General features: G+C 53.1%; 2 protein-coding genes across 4 annotated transcripts; one reads left to right on the top strand and one right to left on the bottom strand.

Moving 5' to 3' along the window:
• Nucleotides 1-314: 314 nt before the first annotated feature.
• Nucleotides 315-4,566, bottom strand: Mien1 (migration and invasion enhancer 1). Its single transcript, XM_070028126.1, has 5 exons — nt 4,506-4,566; nt 1,543-1,916; nt 1,319-1,416; nt 858-934; nt 315-768 (listed from the first exon to the last, which is right to left on the bottom strand). The coding sequence occupies exons 2-5, from the start codon at nt 1,629-1,631 to the stop codon at nt 685-687; spliced, it is 348 nt and encodes a 115-aa protein (XP_069884227.1). The 5' UTR covers nt 1,632-1,916; nt 4,506-4,566; the 3' UTR covers nt 315-684.
• A 377-nt stretch (nt 4,567-4,943) lies between these two features.
• Nucleotides 4,944-15,464, top strand: Grb7 (growth factor receptor bound protein 7). Of its 3 annotated transcripts, none has more exons than XM_070028125.1 (15): nt 4,944-5,027; nt 10,365-10,521; nt 10,620-10,770; nt 11,191-11,347; nt 11,464-11,585; nt 11,685-11,762; nt 12,245-12,382; nt 12,741-12,851; nt 13,060-13,158; nt 13,290-13,370; nt 13,465-13,581; nt 13,722-13,782; nt 13,897-13,984; nt 14,092-14,185; nt 14,951-15,464. In XM_070028125.1, exons 2-15 carry the CDS (start codon nt 10,370-10,372, stop codon nt 15,095-15,097), a joined length of 1,596 nt encoding a protein of 531 aa, XP_069884226.1. In that variant the 5' UTR covers nt 4,944-5,027; nt 10,365-10,369; the 3' UTR covers nt 15,098-15,464. The 3 variants fall into 3 exon arrangements, with proteins under 3 accessions (XP_069884226.1, XP_069884225.1, XP_069884224.1); XM_070028124.1 differs by lacking the exon at nt 4,944-5,027 and adding an exon at nt 5,604-5,688; XM_070028123.1 differs by lacking the exon at nt 4,944-5,027 and adding an exon at nt 6,014-6,289.
• Nucleotides 15,465-17,252: the final 1,788 nt, after the last annotated feature.

The following is a 17,252-nucleotide window of genomic DNA, read 5'->3' as shown; positions in this document are numbered from 1 at the left end:
ACAAATTAAGGTTTCTATCTGAGGGCTCTTTGACAACTGGATCATTCTTGCTTCAACAAACTCATTCCTAAGGCCACCCACCAGAATGGGCTCACTTCCTTCCTGTGGAGAAGGGGAGTTAGGGGCAGGGAAGGGGGGAGAGAGGCACTGTCTACTACATGACTCATGTTCCTTGCCTTGGCTAAGAGAGGAACTCCCTAAAGTAAGCAGCTGTCCAGAAAGAACCACCCACCAGGTGGTATAAAGGCTGAACTGACCTCCATGTCCCCCCCCCACACCCAGACAGGACATAAACACACACTCGTCAGCACAAGTGTCTGTAGTGCCTCTTTATTACCAACAGCTGACATTGCCCAGGGCTCAGGGGAAACAAATTAGATCTATTGTGGCATCTGACAGGTATTGCCAAGCTGAGGAGAGGACTGGGCAGTTGTGGGCACTGATCCTGTGGAGGGGTATAAGGCTGCTGTAGAAATGTCCAATGGGAAGCATCTCTTTCTTAACTCCCCAAGACCATAAAAGTTTCTATTCCCTCCTGTGCCCAAAGGGGCAAAGTGCAGACCAGGATCTCTTAGCTACCAGGAGCTAAGAGAGGGAAAAGAGGCAGGGAGAGTTCCCAGCAGGACCAAGGGGAAACCAAAGTTTGAACCCCAGAACAGAGCAGGAACCCCGAATCATGTGCAGTCACAGGATGACGCAGGGAGGCCGGCTGTTGGTGATCTTTTCCAGGGGTTCTCCGTTACTGGCTCTCCGGATGGCCTCGATAAGCTAGAGGGCAGAGGTGTAGAATAAGATGATGGTGCACCGCTGGGGTTGGGGTGTCCCAGAGGGTCCTCCCCGCTGTTGCAAATACTCACGTCTTTCTCATAAGGAAAACCCCCATTCTCCAGTTTGGAGAACACCAGCTGTCCATTGATCTCAATCTCAAAGGCCCCTGAGAGGGAACAAATGCATGAATGAATGCGGAGAACAGGTCGAAGTCAGGGTCAGGCTTCCTTCTAAGGAAACGTCTCCCTCTCTACCTCCATACTCATCTGTAGTTCCTTAAGCCATCCTCCAACCACGGTGAGCCTCAGGCACCTAAAGAAGGTCTCAGCGGTGGACGTCCCTCCCCTCCAAACCCACACTAGAGAGGGTCTCGGCTTCAAGCCTCAGGATGGTGAGGGGGTGCGGCTCCCCTGTATTGGTCGGGCATTTTTTACTCGGTGCCGGACACAGCTGGCACTTCAAGAACAGCAGCCAGGGTGAGGGTTAGACAGTAAGAGGGCTCTGGTTTGGAGCACAGAACTGAGTCAGCAGGTGTCCTGAAGGACCTCACCTGTCCCGCCCAGGCGCGACTCAATCTCGATGCCCGGATACTGCTCCTTCACGGCGCTCGCCAGCTCCAGGTAGGTCGCCTCGAAGCCGCAGGGTTCACTGCGGAAAGAGGTGGAGCGGGTGGGGGTGGGCTGGGGTTCCGGGCAGGGGCCTCCCGAGGACCTACCTCCGGCCCGCCCGCCCGCTCGGGGAGCCGCAGGGGCGCCCCCAGCTCCAGCAGCTCACCAGTACTCCACCACGATGCGGACCCCACTGCCCGGCTCGGCCTCCCCGGGAGGGGGCGCTAGGGACACCTCCCCCGGCTCCCCACTCATTGCTGCCAGCTCCGCTCCGGCCGCCGCTTCCGGGTGCGACGCGGCGCCGCGGACACGTGACGGGGCGGGGCCGCGCGTGGCGCTCGGGCTCCCCCTGCAGGCGGCGTCTAGTAGTACGGCGCTTGAATTTTTCTATTCCCTCAGCTGCGGAGCGTTTCAGGCTGGGCTGGGTGAACCGGTTCACACCTCTGGGGCCTGTGAGTGCCAACTTTGCCCCGGTCCCTTCGTGTTTGTAGAACTTTGTGTTTTTTCTTGATCTGATGAACCGTCTTCGATTGCAAAGTCCTTGCCAGTTTACAAAAACCAAGAAGAAATGGTCAGGCAAGCACCACTGGGGATGGGGAAGAGGATGGGAACGGGGTGGCTGATGATAGGAAATAGTTGCCATTTCTTGCTAACATGGTGGTGGCATATTTGTTTATTTGTTTACTATTTATTTATTTAGTGTCCATACTGGGGCTTGAACTCAGGTCCTGGGCACTCTACCACTTGAGCAACATTTCCACTTCCAGCTTTTTGGTGGTTAATTGTAGATACCAATCCCTCAGATTTGTATGCCAGCACTGGCGTCGAACTAGGACACTTACATCTCAGCTTCCAGAGCCCAGCTTAGATTTATTTTTTATTTTTGCCAGTCCTGAGGCTTGAACTCAGGGCCTGGGTACTGTCCCTGAGCTCCTTTTTGCTCAAGGCTATGAGTGCCACTTCCAGTTTTCTGGGGGTTAACTGGAGATGAGTCTCACAGGCAGGGCGCCAATGGGTCACACCTGTAATCCTAGCTACTCAGGAGGCTGAGAGCTGAGGATTGCAGTTCAAAGCCAGCTCGAAAGTCCATGAGACTCTTATCTCCAATAAAAATCACCAGAAAACCAGAAGTGGCACTGTGGCTCAAGTGGTAGAGCACTAGCCTTGAGCTGAAGAGATGAGGGCCCAGAGTTCAAGCCCCACAACCAACAATAACAACAACAACAACAAAAGAGTCTCACAGACTTTCCTGCCCTGGCTAGCTTTGAACTGCTATCCTCAGAACTCAGCCTCCTGAGTAGCTAGGATTACAAGCATGAGCCACCAGTGCCTGGCTAGAAATAGAATTATTGATTGAATGGTAAGTTTATGTTTAAGTTTTCAAGCAATTACCAAAGTGTTTTTCAAAGTGGCTGTACCATTTTACATTCCTAAGGGCAATATAATATATAAGGGTTTGTTTGTCCATATAATTACCAATTTTTTTATCTGTTTCTTTGGTAACTGTTCTAGCGGGTGTGAAGTTGTAGGTATATTATTGTGGTTTTAATATGCATTTCTCTAATCACTAATGTTGTTGGACATCTTTTCATGTGGTTATTAGCCATTTATATATGTTACTTGAGACATCTATTCAATTTTTTTGCCTAGGCCTTTTTTGGTGTGTGTGTGTAGGTGTGTGTATGTGTGTGTAGGGGAGTTATGTGTGTCTACCAGTCCTGTGGCTTAAATTCAGGGCATAGGCTCTGCCCCTAAATTTCTTTTGCTATAGTCTAATGTTTGATCACTTGAGCCACAGCTGTGCTTCCAGCTTTTTTGGTAGTTTATTACAGTTAAGAGTCTCACAGAGGGGCTGGGAAGGTGGCTCAGTGGTAGAGCTCTTGCCTTGCATGCATGAGGCCCTGGGTTCGATTCCTCAGAACCAATAAGCAAAAAGAAAAGACCGGAAGTGGCGCTGTAGCTCAAGTGGTAGGGCACTAGCCTTGAGCTGAAGAGCTGAGGGACAGCGCCCAGGCCCAGAGTTCAGGCCCCACGACCGGACCCAAAAAGAAAAAAAAAAAAGAGTCTCACAGACTTTCCAGTCTGGGTTGGCTTCAAACCATGATCTTCAGACCTCAACCTCCTGAGTAACTAGGATTATAGGCATGAGCTCCTAGTGCCTGGCTTTTGCCTAGTTTTAATTGGGTTATTTATCTCTTTTTAGTGGTATATATGAATTCTTTATATATTCTGGACATACATTCTGAGATGACTTGCAAATAGTTTCTTTCAGTTAACCTTTTTTTCTTTTATTACTGGATATTGAATTCAGAGTCTCATCTGTACCACTAAGTTATATTCCTTACTTCCCCTTCTTTTCCTTAGTCCTTTGAAGTGCTTTTTTTTTTTTTTTTTAAGTTTTTGGTGTATATGATACTGAGGTTTGAACTCAGAGCCTGAAAGTACTCTGCTACTTGAGCCATACCTCTGGGCCTGAAAAAGTGCAAACATTTTAAATTAGGATGAAGCCTAATCAATTTTTGACCTTCATACTAGTGTGTGTGTGTGTGTGTGTGTGTGTGTATGCGCACATATGCACACCCAGGGCCTCAGGCATGTGAGGCAAGCACTCTACCACTGAGCCACCTTCCCTGCCCCTCAAATGCACTTTATACTAAAATTCATCCTTTAACTGAGCATCAGTAGCTCATGCCTATAATCCTAGCTACCTGGGAGACTGAGACCTAAAGGTTCTCAGTTTAAAACCAGCCCAGGGAGAAAAGTTTCTAAGGCTCCATCTCTAGTTAATCAGCAAAATTGCAGACTGGAGGCATGGTTTGAGAGGTAGAGTACCAGCCATGAGGGAACAAGTACTCTGAGTTCAAACCTGGTACCAGCTCAAAGAAAAATAAATTATTCCTTTTCATCAGTTCTGATAAAACACACACATCTGTGCATCCACACAACCCCAAGACAGAACAGTTCCTGAGCTCCCACAAATCTCAGTGTCCCCCACTTCCAATCCCCTCTTCAGCCCCATATCTGCTTTCTCACCCTTCTAGAAAGTCATAGACATGAACTCCTATCCCACTTGGCCCTCTAAAGTGGCCCAACCTTCAAATACCAGAAGGTTCTTTCCAAAGTGCAAACCTGCCCACTGCTTGGTCCTCTGCTTCAGGCCCAAATGGAATCTGCAGGGTCTGGCGTCTGCCCACTGCTCCTGCCAGTCTGGACAAACAGGATGGGTGGCTCTCATACCTGGTTTGTAGAACAGTCACCTGAGGGCTTGTCAATACCTTACATTCCTGTGTCTCTGAAGCTGAGGAGTAGCCCAAAGATCTGTTTTTCTCCTCAGCTAAGAGACTGAGGTTGTGGTTCCCAGGCCCTCTTTGAGAAGCACAATAGCTTTTCTCCGTACCTGCTGCTCATGCCCAGGCGTCCCTGGGAGTGGGCTCTTTCCCCTCCCTCCCCACTCTCTGTCTCTGTATTCCAGGTCTCCGCCTACCTGGGGTTTTGGCACTCTCTCCCTAGTCATCTCCTTCCTAGTGCGGCCGGCTTCCTCGGCTCAATCCTCACTTCTGCAGAGAGGTGACTCCCTAGCTCCTCGTGTGAGTCACCCTCCCGCCATAATTGCCACAAGTCATTTCATATTTGTGTGAATCTCTGATTCAGGTCAGTCTCTCAGACTGGGTTGCAGGAGGGTAAGGGCGGGTCTGTTATTGTTGTTTACCTCTGCATTCCTAGAACCAAGCAAGAGACGGACATATGCTAGGTCCTTAAAACAGGTGAACACCAGAAGGAGTGGATTGCCTTCTCTGCCTTTGCCCTACGCCTTTCCTTGACCCAGGCGACCTTGCCCCGCCCCCTCACTCCCCCCCCCTCGCCCCCCGCCCTTTGCTTGGCCTACTGGTTTTTCTAGGAAAACGGTTTGGAGAAAGTTGGGGTGGAGGCCACTCCTCCGAGCTCCCCGGGAGCAGACCTCTGATCACCCCGTGGATTGTTTATTTTCCCAACTGTCACCCTCATCTAGCTTGGAGGTGGCCCGTGTCTTTGCCTTTGATCTTGGCCTCCCTGCCCCTCTTCCGGCTCCCCGGTGTTGTTTACCCCGAAAGCTAGCGTTAATTGCTCGAAGTGGACTCCCCGGCACCTGGGCCTCCAGTTTTCCCTAGGTCGCTGTGGCTCCTCCCGTTGGGAACCCGGCTTTAAACCCCTGCGATTTGAGAAGTGGAAAGCGAGAACCCCAGGCCTTGCTCAGAAGGGAGAGGAAAAAACAAAACAAAACAGAACTCTGGGTGCCTCTGGAGGAGACCAGACCGGCGGCTGGAGGCCAAGGGTGAGCTAAGGCAGGTGGCTAGACAGTCCCCTCGGCCTGGCTTCTGCGCGCCCTTCCCGGCGCCCTTTGCCCGAGGGGGTGGGCCCCAGAGCGGCAGTCGGGCCCCCGGGCTGGGCCAATGACCTGGCCGGCGGCGAGCCAGGAGGGGCGTGCGGGGAGGGGGCGGGCCGTCTCCACTTCTTTTCCAGCCCCTCCCCCCCAGGTAAGTCAGGACTCCAGATCTGCCTTGCTCTCCAGGTCCTTACCCCCGCTCCCCGCCTTCCCACCCTCCCCACCCCCACACCTGCTGCCCTGCGGGCTCCGAAGGGCAGAAAAACAATCCCGGTCGCCTCCCGGTCCCCGGAGCCTCCGCCCCGCGCCTCCGGCCCCGCCCCCACCTGCCCAGGGTGATTTTAGTTTCCTTGGGCCTGGGATCTGGATTCCAGGGGCTCCTTCCTCCTCCTCTTCCTCCTCCTCTTCTTCCCCCGACGGGGACGTCTCCGTCCAGAGTCGGGTCACTCTGCTAGCACCTGTAGAGAGGTCGAAGCCGGGCATCTGAAGGGATAGGGGGTCCCTGAGATCCCAAATACTTTGGACCCGGGGTCCAGCGTCTCTTCTGCAGGTAAGTGGAGGCAGATCGGTCTCAGACAACCTGTTCCGACCCCAGCCGCACCGGGCTGGGCTCCAGGCCGCGTCCGCCGCGGGGCCGAGCCGGGTGGCCGGCGGCCCGGGTGGGTGGAGGGGCGGCCTCGGGCTCCCCCGCCTCCTCCCCACTTCTTCCCGGCACCGTGATGTCAGTCAGGCCCGGGCGGGAGCGGGGGGGGGGGGGTACCGGGCCGCGGCGTCTCCCCGCCTCAGCCCGTGGCCCCAGGCAGGTGTCCCGGGTCCAGGTTAGAGCCGAAGCGGGCACTCTGTCTCAGAGGTGGGGGGGGGTGTCCAGAGGCCTGGGGTCCCCACGTGGAAAGCCTGGGACGCCCCACGGCATCGTGGTCCCACCGCCCCGCTCCTCTCCGTCTCTCCTGTTATCCGCTTCGTCCTCACCTGGCACCCCTGACCTCCTTTCCTGTTCCCCAGGTCCCATTCCACCACCTTCTCCCCCCCCCTCCCATCTCAAACACCCCAGACTCGTCGGTGGGGCGGGGGGGCGGGGGGGAGTGATAACTCAAGTCTCAGCCCCTCCCCCCGATTTCCCGCTGAATATTCAGGGACCTTGGGGAAGGGGGTTCGGACACCCAGGTCGTCCCCACGTCCTAGCTCAGCTCAGTTTGCTCCAATGTGGGGTCCCCCAAGACTATTCAAACGCGGGCAGGATGGGGGGGATTTTGCAATTTGGAGGGCGGTAAAGGGGAGGGGTTCCCCCAAACAGCTGAAGCTCCATCTTGCCACACTGTTCTCTGGAGCGTGGTGTCCGGCTCTTCCGGCTCCTGCCCGGACCTGGGGGTGCTCAGGCCCGGGGATCCCTCCTGGCTTCAGGACTAGGAGATCCGGGAGGTTGGATGGAGGGCTGAGTGCCGTGGGCCTAGGGAGAGTGTGGATGGGGGACCCAGGTGGTCCTGGTTTGATGAGGTTGGGGAAAGACAGAGTCGAGTCTGTAAGATAAGTTGGGGAATAAGAAAGACACCTGTGGGCTAGGTGTAACTGACCCCAACCTTTTTGTCCCCCAACCTTTTGGCTGCTTGGTCTGGATTCTGCTCCCAACTCTCTTAGAATCCAGCTCTGTGTGTGAGTAAAACTCTCCCCTTAGAATCCAGCTGTGTGTGTGTGTGTGTGTGTGTGTGTGTATGTGTGTGTCTCCCCTTAGAATCCAGCTCTGTGTGTGTACCTTCCCGAGGCAAAATAATGATTAACTCCACAGGTGACACTTGAACATTCTTACCAAATTAAACTTTAAAAGAGCTGCCCCCCCTTCTCCTATTGGGTGTTTTTTCTTGGAGAGAGAGGGAGTGGGTGGAGCTTCCCTGTCCTGGGCCTTCCCTCAATTCCTGATCACCTAGGGGTTTCCTATCCTTTTTTTCACCCCAGCCCTGCATCCTCCAAAGGGTAAACTATCCCCAGGAAATCCTGATGGGACCAGGCCTGTAGTACTGGGTGAGATAGGGAATTCCTGCCACCCAGAGCCTTGTGCTTCCCATCTGGGCCTCTGTGTACCTCCCCTTCTTTTCCCCTCCCCCCCCCTTTAGACTCAGGGAAGGTGGCCTTGTTTTCTGTTGGCCCCAAATACTGGGCCTTGCCACCTGCCCTTAGGCCTGCCAGGTGGGGCAAGATTCAGGAAGTAAACAAGGCAGCTGGGAGAGTAGGAAGAAGGGTGGGGTAGGGGCTGGAACCGGAGAGGCAGGCTGGGAAGCCAGGGTCTAGAGCTGTGGTGTTGAAGGGACACATTGATTTAAGGGTGTGGATTTCTCCCACAGAATTCTTACTGAAAGCTCAAGGCCTTGTGACCTAATGGAGAACCCCTTCCCCATTATCCCCATAGCGGCACTTCACTTCTGGGCCTAACCCCCTCCTCCCCAGCCTGGGGAAGGTCTGAAGGTGGGCCTCAATCTGGAAGCAGTCCCCTTTCCCATGCCAGACTCTAACCTAAATTCACTTCTTCCCCTTCTAAATATTACCCTCACCGCTGTTGATGTCTCATTTGAAGGAAGGGGAGGCCCTTGGAAGTCCTTCCCCTACTTCACCCTGAAATGCGATGTTAGAGATGGGGCATTCCAAAGGTCCAGGCACTGGAGAGTGTTAGGAAGTCCATCCCCAGGATGGTGTGACAATGAGTCCTCTAGTCAGATGTGTACTAGATAGATCCTCAGGGTGAAAAACACAGGAGAACCTGGCAGGCTTAGAATGGGGAGCTGTGGGTGGTGCTTGAGGGGAGTGGGGGGGGTAAGAGAGATCTTCACTCTAGATCCAGTTCAGGTATTACCTCTCTCTCCTCCCTTTCTACTGGATGTTGACTTGGGATTGCAGTGGGCAGACTGCAGGTGGGACTGGTCCCACATGGCCCAGTGTGGGGAGGAGAGGGATGATGTCAGAGGAGCTGCAGGCTGAATCCTCCTTCCCATTTTGCTCCTTTCCTGGGCTTTCCTCTTCCTCCTACCTATGGGTTAAGGAGCTGGGAGTGGAAGGCATAGGCTGGGTTGTTTGTGTTTCTCCTAAGCCAGGAAGTCTTGTAGATGAGTCAGGGTTGAATGGCGAGCCTGGGGCAGAGGCGTCCCTCCCCTTCCTGACTCACCTGTCCCCCCAGATCCCCTCATGCCCTCACAGAAGGGACAGGTGCCTGCCCCATCCCAGGGGTGGGTGGATGGGCACTGCCAGGTGTCCCAGGCTGCCTTGTAGCCCTGACTCCGTGTCTGGAGAAGAGGTATGGGTGGGGGCTGGGCCCTCCAAGTCTCAGCATCTGGGACAGAGGACATGCTGTTTCTCTTCTCAGTGGGCATCATTGCCCTTTCTCTCCTGTTTTTGCTTGTCCTGGGTGTCAGTGCATCTGTGAGTACTAAGACATGGGAGCCTGGCAGGGGTATCTGATACTCTTAGGCCATGGGGTGGTAAAACAGGTGCACAGTAATTAATTCTTAATTTATTTTTTGCTGTTCCTGGGGCTTGAACTCAAGGCCTGGGCTCTGTCCCTGAGCTTTTCTGAGCTCTACCACTTGAGCCATGGCACCATTTCCAGTTTTTTCTTTCTTTTTTTTGTTGGTCATGGGGCTTGAACTCTGGGCCTGAGTGCTGTCCCTCAGCTCTTCAGCTCAAGGCTAGCACTCTACCACTTGAGCCACTATACCACTTCTGGTTTACTGAGTAGTTTATTGGAGAAAAGAGTGTCACGGCTTTTCCTGCCCAGGCTGGCTTTGAACTGTGATCTTCAGATCTCAGCCTCCTGAATAGCTAGGATTACAGGTGTGAGCCATCGGCACCCAGATTGCTTTTTCTGTGTATGTGGTACTGAGGAATTGAACCCAGGGCTTCATACATGTTAGACAAGCACTCTACCATTAAGCCACACTCCCAGCCCCCATGCGCAGTAATTTGACACAAAGGTTCTAACATGATACTGAAAGGGAGCCATTTGGTCTCAATGTGGCAAATCCAGGGAGGCTTCACAGAGGAAGTGGCTCTGAGCAGGACAAGCAACCTGGGTGGGTTGGGGTGGGGAGGTGGCCACAGACTGCAGGGCAGGCCTTTCCCTCCCCTCCCTCCTGCTTGCTGCCTGTCACTGCCTCCCTCTCCCCTTTCTGTACATCAGTCATCACTTGCCAGGTGTTGCCACACAGGCTTGGCAACTGGGTCTGGCAACAAAGTGCTGGAAAAACCCTGAGTGAGCGAGCAGCCCACACCAGGAGTCAGAAGGGGTGGTCTTTTGCCCTGACACTGAGAGCTGAGTCCAGACATCTGTGGGTACAGCCAGGCCTGTGGCACGGGACCCTCTCAACTCTTGCCCCGAATAGCTCTGGCTGGAGGAAAAGCACCAGGTCCAAACACCAGAGTCACCCAGTGGGGACACCCAGTGCTTCCTTCTCCAGAGCCTTAGTGTCCCTTTTTGCAAAATGGGCTCATTCCCTTCTGTGAAGATTCCAGGAAAATCCAGCTAGAGGGTAGCAGTGGCAGTTGAGAGTGACAGCTGTGTGGAGTCCACAGGGTTGGGGACAAGGGCACTGAGCGGGCACCGAGTGATTCAATTCAGTCCCCACCTCCCTCTTCTCCCTCAGATGTCATGGAGCTGGATGTGTCTTCACCTCATCTTAGCAGCTCCCCGGAAGACCTGTGCCCAGCTCCTGGGACCCCTCCTGGGACTCCCCTGCCTCCTGATATCCCCCTTTCAGAGGAGGTGAAGAGGTCACAGCCTCTGCCCATCCCCACCAGCAGGTATAAATGGGGTGAAGGGACTGGGGAGGGGCTGGCAGGGGAGGCCAGCCCTGGCTAATCCGAGATGATTCCCTTCCCTCTTTACTTGTCTGCCTTAGGAAACTTCGAGAGGAGGAGCTTCAGGCCACCTCTCTACCATCCATCCCCAATCCCTTCCCTGAGCTCTGTAGCCCTCCAGCTCATTCTCCCATCCGTGGAGGGTCCTCCAGTATGAGGGGACTGCTCCCAAGAGATGAGAGCCGCCTCCATGTGAGTCCCATGGCACAGGGCATTCTGGGCCTGGGTGGGCATGGTGCCTTGTTGGGCAAAGATGGGAGCCTCTCGGTCAGAGGTCTCTGAGAACACAGGAAGGGAAGTAGGGCTGGGCACCGGTGGCTCACATTGGTAATCCTAATTACTCAGGAGGCTGAGATTTGAGCATGGAAGTTTGAAGCCAGCCTGGGCTGGAAAGGTCATATCTCCCATTAGTCAAAAGAAAAAGGCCAGAAGTTGGAGGCCTGGTTCAAGTGGGGCCTTGAACAGAAAAGCCAAGTGAGAGCTGAAGGCCATGAGTTCAAGCCCAGTACTGGCACCAAAAAAAAAAAAAAAAAAAAAAAAAAAAAGAAAGGAAGAGAGCAAAAGAATCCCCCTTTTCCTGCCCCCAAGTCATTTGCAACTCCTGGGGTGCAGGTAGTGAAGGTGTACAGCGAGGACGGGGCCTGCCGGTCTGTGGAGGTGGCTGCCAGCACCACAGTTGGCCATGTGTGTGAAATGCTTGTGCAGAAAGCTCACGCCTTGAGCGATGAGAGCTGGGGACTAGTGGAATGCCACCCCCAGCTAGCACTGGGTAAGTCGGGGTCTCAGGAGCTTGAGTGAGCTGGTTGGCCATGCCTGACATTTGGGGTCAGATTTGATTAATTCCCATGAATCCATGCTTTTTTTTTTTTTTGCTCTTGACCCCAGAGCGGGGTTTGGAGGACCATGAGTTTGTGGTTGAAGTACAGGCAGCCTGGCCTGTGGGTGGAGACAGCCGTTTGGTCTTTCGGAAAAACTTCGCCAAGTATGAACTGTTCAAGAGCTCCCCAGTGAGTGTGTTTGAGGGGAGGAGGGTTGTGACTGCAGGGACACTGTGGGACTCCAGCCTGCACCCTTGATCCCTGACCCCTGACCCTTCTCTGCTCCAGCACTCCCTCTTCCCAGAAAAGATGGTCTCTAGCTGTCTGGATGTACACACGGGTGTATCCCATGAGGACCTCATCCAGGTGAGGGGGTCCCCTACTTCACTGTAGTCACAGTTCCTCAGAATGATCCAATGATTGTTCACCCTGAAGCCCCGTGCCTCTTCTTTGTGTGATTGTATATAACTTTCTAGCCAGGTGCCAGTTAGTGGCTCATGCCTGTAATCCTAGCTACTCAGGAGGCTGAGATCTGAGGATTGCCATCTGAAGCCAGCCCGGGCAAGAAATTCCTTGAGGCTCCTTAACTCCCAATAAACTACTCATAAAAGCTGGAAGTGGCAGTGTGGCTCCAGTGGTAGAGTACTCACCTTCAGCAAAAGAAGCTCAGGGACAGTGCCCAGGCCCAGAGTTTAAGCTACAGGACTGGCAGGACAAAAAAAAAAGACACTTTCTAGGCTGGAAGATGAGTTTCTTAGCTGTTAAATGGGGCTAGTCAGTGCAGGTGTGAGCCAATCTTCCCTAGGATTAAAATCCAGGCCCTTTACTCCCCCTTTCTCCTGTCTCAGAACTTCCTGAATGCTGGCAGCTTCCCAGAGATCCAGGGTTTCCTGCAGCTGCGGGGCTCAGGCCGCAAGCTTTGGAAACGCTTCTTCTGTTTCCTGCGCCGCTCTGGACTATATTACTCCACCAAAGGCACCTCAAAGGTAAGGTCTGGAGGGCACCATCCCTAGTCCTTTGCATACCCCTGCCCCCTGGAAACTCCTGGGCCCTTCTCTCCCTAAGCTCCTCCTGACCCTCTGCTGCTCTTCCTACTCCTGTGGGTCTGGCAGCCTCTAGGTCATGCCCTCACGCCCCTCAACCCCTGCCCAGCTTACCTCTCCCAGGAGGTAGCAGGTGACCCAAGTTCAAGGTAGACTATACTTGTATATTTGCTATGTGACCATGGGTCCTTTCCCATCCCTCCCTGGTCTTGAAATCTCACCTGGTTGGCAGTAAGGAGGGGGCCAGTATTGAGGAGATAGCATCTGCTTATACCAAGTTCTGCTTCCCTGTGCTGCTCAGGATCCAAGGCACCTGCAGTATGTGGCAGATGTAAACGAGTCCAACGTGTATGTGGTAACTCAGGGCCGCAAGCTCTATGGGATGCCCACGGACTTCGGCTTTTGTGTTAAGGTAACTATGGCTAGCCTGGCCTGGCGTGACCTTGGGGGATGGTCAGAGCAACATAGGCCCCCAAGATCTTACCTTGGGCTTCTGAGCTCTATTTTAGGGACCTTGAACTGTTGGAAACCACTGGGTCTTCTCCTGCCCCCATGGAGCTCTGCCTGGAGATCTGATTCCAAATGCAGATCTGAGATCAGGCTATTTTCTCTCGCACTAGCCCAACAAGCTTCGAAATGGCCACAAGGGGCTTCACATCTTCTGCAGTGAAGACCAACAGAGCCGCACCTGCTGGATGGCTGCCTTCCGCCTCTTCAAGGTGAGCCTGCATAGGGTGGGGCACTGGAAGGGCCCCTTATCCAAGGCAGAAACAGCTCTGCTTTTGGGGTGTCATAGCCCAGACCCCCAGATCCTCTTGACCTTGAGTCCTCTTTCTCTCCCCACCCTCAGTATGGGATGCAGCTGTACAAGAATTATCAGCAGGCCCAGTCTCGCCACCTGCGCCCATCCTATTTGGGTTCCCCACCTCTGGTGAGTGTGTACAGCATTGTGCAGAAAGGCACCCCAGTCCTGGCCTGGAGCAGATGTCTTGAACTCTCCCCTCCCCATTCGGATCCATTTCCAGAGGAGCGTCTCAGATAATACGCTGGTGGCTATGGACTTCTCTGGTCGTGCTGGGCGTGTCATCGAGAACCCCCGGGAAGCTCTGAGTGCAGCCTTGGAGGAGGCCCAGGCCTGGAGGGTGAGAGGCCTGCACCCATCTGCATGTCTGCCAGGACTCTTCTCTATATCTTTGTGGGAGAAAGAGAAGAGCTCAGGGAGGGCCCTAGCTAGGTGTTACCAGGCAGTTCTCCCAACCCTGTATCCCCTACCTCTCTGCAGAAGAAAACAAACCATCGCCTCAGCCTGCCCACTCCCAGCTCTGGCACGAGCCTCAGTGCAGGTAGGTGAAGGCCCAGGGGCCGTCAGGGTGGGGCTTCTCAGCTTCTAAGCATACCAGTCCAAGGATGGCTGTCCCCTTCCCCAACTGATAGCCCATCTGTTCCCTCCATCCCAGCCATCCACCGCACACAGTCCTGGTTCCATGGACACATCTCCCGGGAGGAAAGCCAGCGGCTTATTGGGCAGCAGGGCCTAGTGGATGGGTAAGGGCTTGCGCTGGGCCATGTGGGTAGCGGATCCATCCTTTACAGAGACCTTGGGGCAAGGCACAGTTATGCATGTTTGATAATGTTGCCTGATTTCTCCAAAGCCTGTTCCTGGTACGGGAGAGCCAGCGGAACCCACAGGGCTTTGTCCTGTCCTTGTGCCACCTGCAGAAAGTCAAGCATTATCTCATCCTCCCAGTGAGTAGCTCCCTCGTTCCCAGGAGCCTCCACTCCCTGCAGGACTCCCACCAGCCTGTCCTCTCATCAGCCCCTCACAAGTTGCTCCCTGGCCCATTATGAGTCTCCTGATTTTCCCTGTGTAAAAAAGTGGGAGCTAGGCACTGGTGGCTCATGCCTTTAATCCTAGCTACTCAGGTGGGATCTGATGATCATAGTTCAAAGCCAGCCTGGACAGGAAAGTTCGTGAGACTCTTATCTCCAATTAACCACCAGAAAACCGGAAGTGGCACTGTGGCTCAAGTGGTAGAGCGCTTGCCTTGAGCTGAAGAGCTGAGGAACAGCGCCCAGGCCCAGAGTTCAAGCCCCACAACCAACAACAGATAAAAGAAGTGGGAACCTCCCAGCTAGGCATGGTGGTAGCTACTTGGGAGGCAGAAACAGGAGGCCCAGACTAGGCAAAAGGTAGAAAACTGTCTCAAAAATCAAATGATGGTCAGACATAAGCCTTTGGTGGAGATCTGAGGATCACTGTTCAAAGCTAGCCTTGAGTAGAAAGTGGTAGAGCACTAGCCTTGAGTAAAAGGAGCTCAGGGACAGTGCCCAGGCTCCGAGTTCAAGCCCCATGACCAACCAAAAACAAGAAAGGAAGGAAGGGAGGGAGGGAAGGGAAGGAAGGGAAGGAAGGAAAAGAAAAAAAAAAAAGAAGTGGGGACCTTCAGCCCTGCCCAGGAGGCAGCTCCTCAGCCTCGTGTTCTGTTGACTTCTGTCCTCTGGCACACCCAGAGCGAGGAAGAGGGCTGCCTCTACTTCAGCATGGATGATGGCCAGACCCGCTTCACGGACCTGCTGCAGCTTGTGGAGTTCCACCAGCTGAACCGAGGCATACTGCCCTGCCTGCTGCGCCACTGCTGCACGCGCGTGGCCTTCTGAGGCCACTTGAGCGGTCTCTGTTGGTGGCAGGTTTGCCACGGCCCCTCATTCAATGAACTGGGGAGATGCTGGGAGTGGGGATGAATGATTGAGGGGCTTCTCCCACTCCAGTTTTCTCCTTTAAACCTTTGCCTCCATCAGGCAGAATCCTCCCTCCCCCATCCACACATCCACCCAGGCCATCCTCATCCTGTTCCTCAGAGGCACACGCTTGGGAAGCCCTGTCCCCCATTGTGGAGTTCTGGGATATGATGAGAGAAATGGCCACAGCCCAGGTGGTCTCATGCCCCACCCTTTATACAGACTGAGAGGCCAGTTGATCTGCTCTGTTTTATACCAGTGACAATAAAGACTATTTTTTGATAAATTCATGGGTTGTGTTTGGCAAAAACTGAACCAAGGAAAGTAGGTCCTAATGCACACTGTTGGTGACTGCTCAGTGGGCACATCATGGTCAGCCTGGGCATGGCAGTCTTGGCTATATGAGAACTTCTGGTGCCCAGCATGGCACCTGGCATAGATAGTACCCAATAAAGAATTTGGGCAGTAAAGAACTGTGGTGCAGGTGAGATTTCCTGACAGCCTAGACCTACAGAGGTGACTCTTAACAGGATTTGGGGACTGGGAAGGAGTTGAAAGACAGCACCTTGTTCTTAGCAAGTCCCCCCTTGCTGGTAAGTGGCCAGTGAGTCCTGGAAAACACATCTGTGTATCTACACCACCCCCAAGATGGGACAACCCCTTCCACAAGTCCCTGCTCTTCCTACTGCTGGCCCCCATCATAATCCCCAGCCCTGCAACTTCCTGTCCTTATGGTTATAGGCCGATAGACATGGACTCCTATCCCTCAGCCCTCTGAGTTGCTTCTCCAAACCAACCTTCAACATTCAAAGTGTGAATCTGCCCACTGCTTAGTCCTGTGTTGGAGAGTTTTATAGTTTGACCTTTTGTCCAATGGGACTCTAATCAGCATCTCTCACTGGTAACACTGTGTCTCCTGCTCAAATTAGAGACAGAGCCTCCTTCCAGAATGCAGATCCCAACTAGGCATTATTTTTTTGCCAAGACGGAAACAAAAGCAAACCTGAATCTGATTGTTTGGATCCCCTTAAAATTTACCAGAAATGTGAGTGACACTCAAGGCCACAATGGCCAGATCCAGATTGGGAAACTACAGGCCAGATAACCCAGTTTCTTCTTTAACAACAATAACTTACAAGAAAAGTAAAGATGGGGACTCTAGATTCTAAGAAATATAGACAAATGTCAACCAAGTATGATATGCTGACTTTACTTGATTCAAACCCAAACTAACTGTAAAATGCATCCTTTAATGAGCAACTGGGGAAATACAAACTGATGAGATATTTGATGGTATTAAGAAACATGGTTAACTTTTTGAGGTGCAATAACACTATGTGCTTATGGCTTTGCCTCTGTGTGTGTGTGTGTGTGTGTGTGTGTGTGTGTGTGTGTGTGTGTGTGTGTGTGTGTGTGTGTGTGTGTATGTACGCATGCATGCGTGCATATGTGCCAGTACTGGGGCTTGAACTCAGGGCCACTCTTAGCTTTTTTTTGCTGGCCCTCTACCACTTGAGTCATACCTCCAGCCTGATATTTTGTTGGTTATTTGGAGTTAGAGTCTCCCAGATGTTTCTGCCTGGGCTTCTCTTCTTCAGCCACCTGATTAGGTAGATTACAGGCATGAGCCACAGTGCCTGATTTATATTTTTAGCTTTTTTTTGCCTTTAAAAGACTCATTTTTAAGTATTATAGTTGAAATGACCCAAAATGTTGAGGTTGGCTGAGTTGATATTGCTAGAAGCTGGGTGTTAAGTTATAGGAGAATTACTTAATTTATCCTCTGTGTGTGAATGGAAGCTGGGTGCCAGTGGCTCATACCTGTAATCCTAGTTACTCAAGAGGCTGAGATCTGAGGATCACAGTTAAAAGCCAGCAGGGGCAGCAAAGTCTATGAGACTCTTAGCTCCAATTAACCACCAGAAAACCAGAAGTGACACAATGGCTCAAAGTGGTAGAGCACTAACCATGAGTGAATTCAGCGCCCAGCTGACTTCTGGGTGGAACTCCTGAGCCTCAAAGGGAGCACTTGTGACCTGTAGGGAGTCCTCCCGGGGGAGTCCTTCCCTTCCCC

The sequence above is a fragment of the Dipodomys merriami genome, unplaced genomic scaffold (genome assembly GCF_024711535.1).
Source record: "Dipodomys merriami isolate MVZ:Mamm:240054 unplaced genomic scaffold, mDipMer1.0.p SCAF_19, whole genome shotgun sequence".
Lineage (NCBI taxonomy): Eukaryota > Metazoa > Chordata > Mammalia > Rodentia > Heteromyidae > Dipodomys > Dipodomys merriami.
This window is presented reverse-complemented; position numbering and strand designations above follow the sequence as displayed.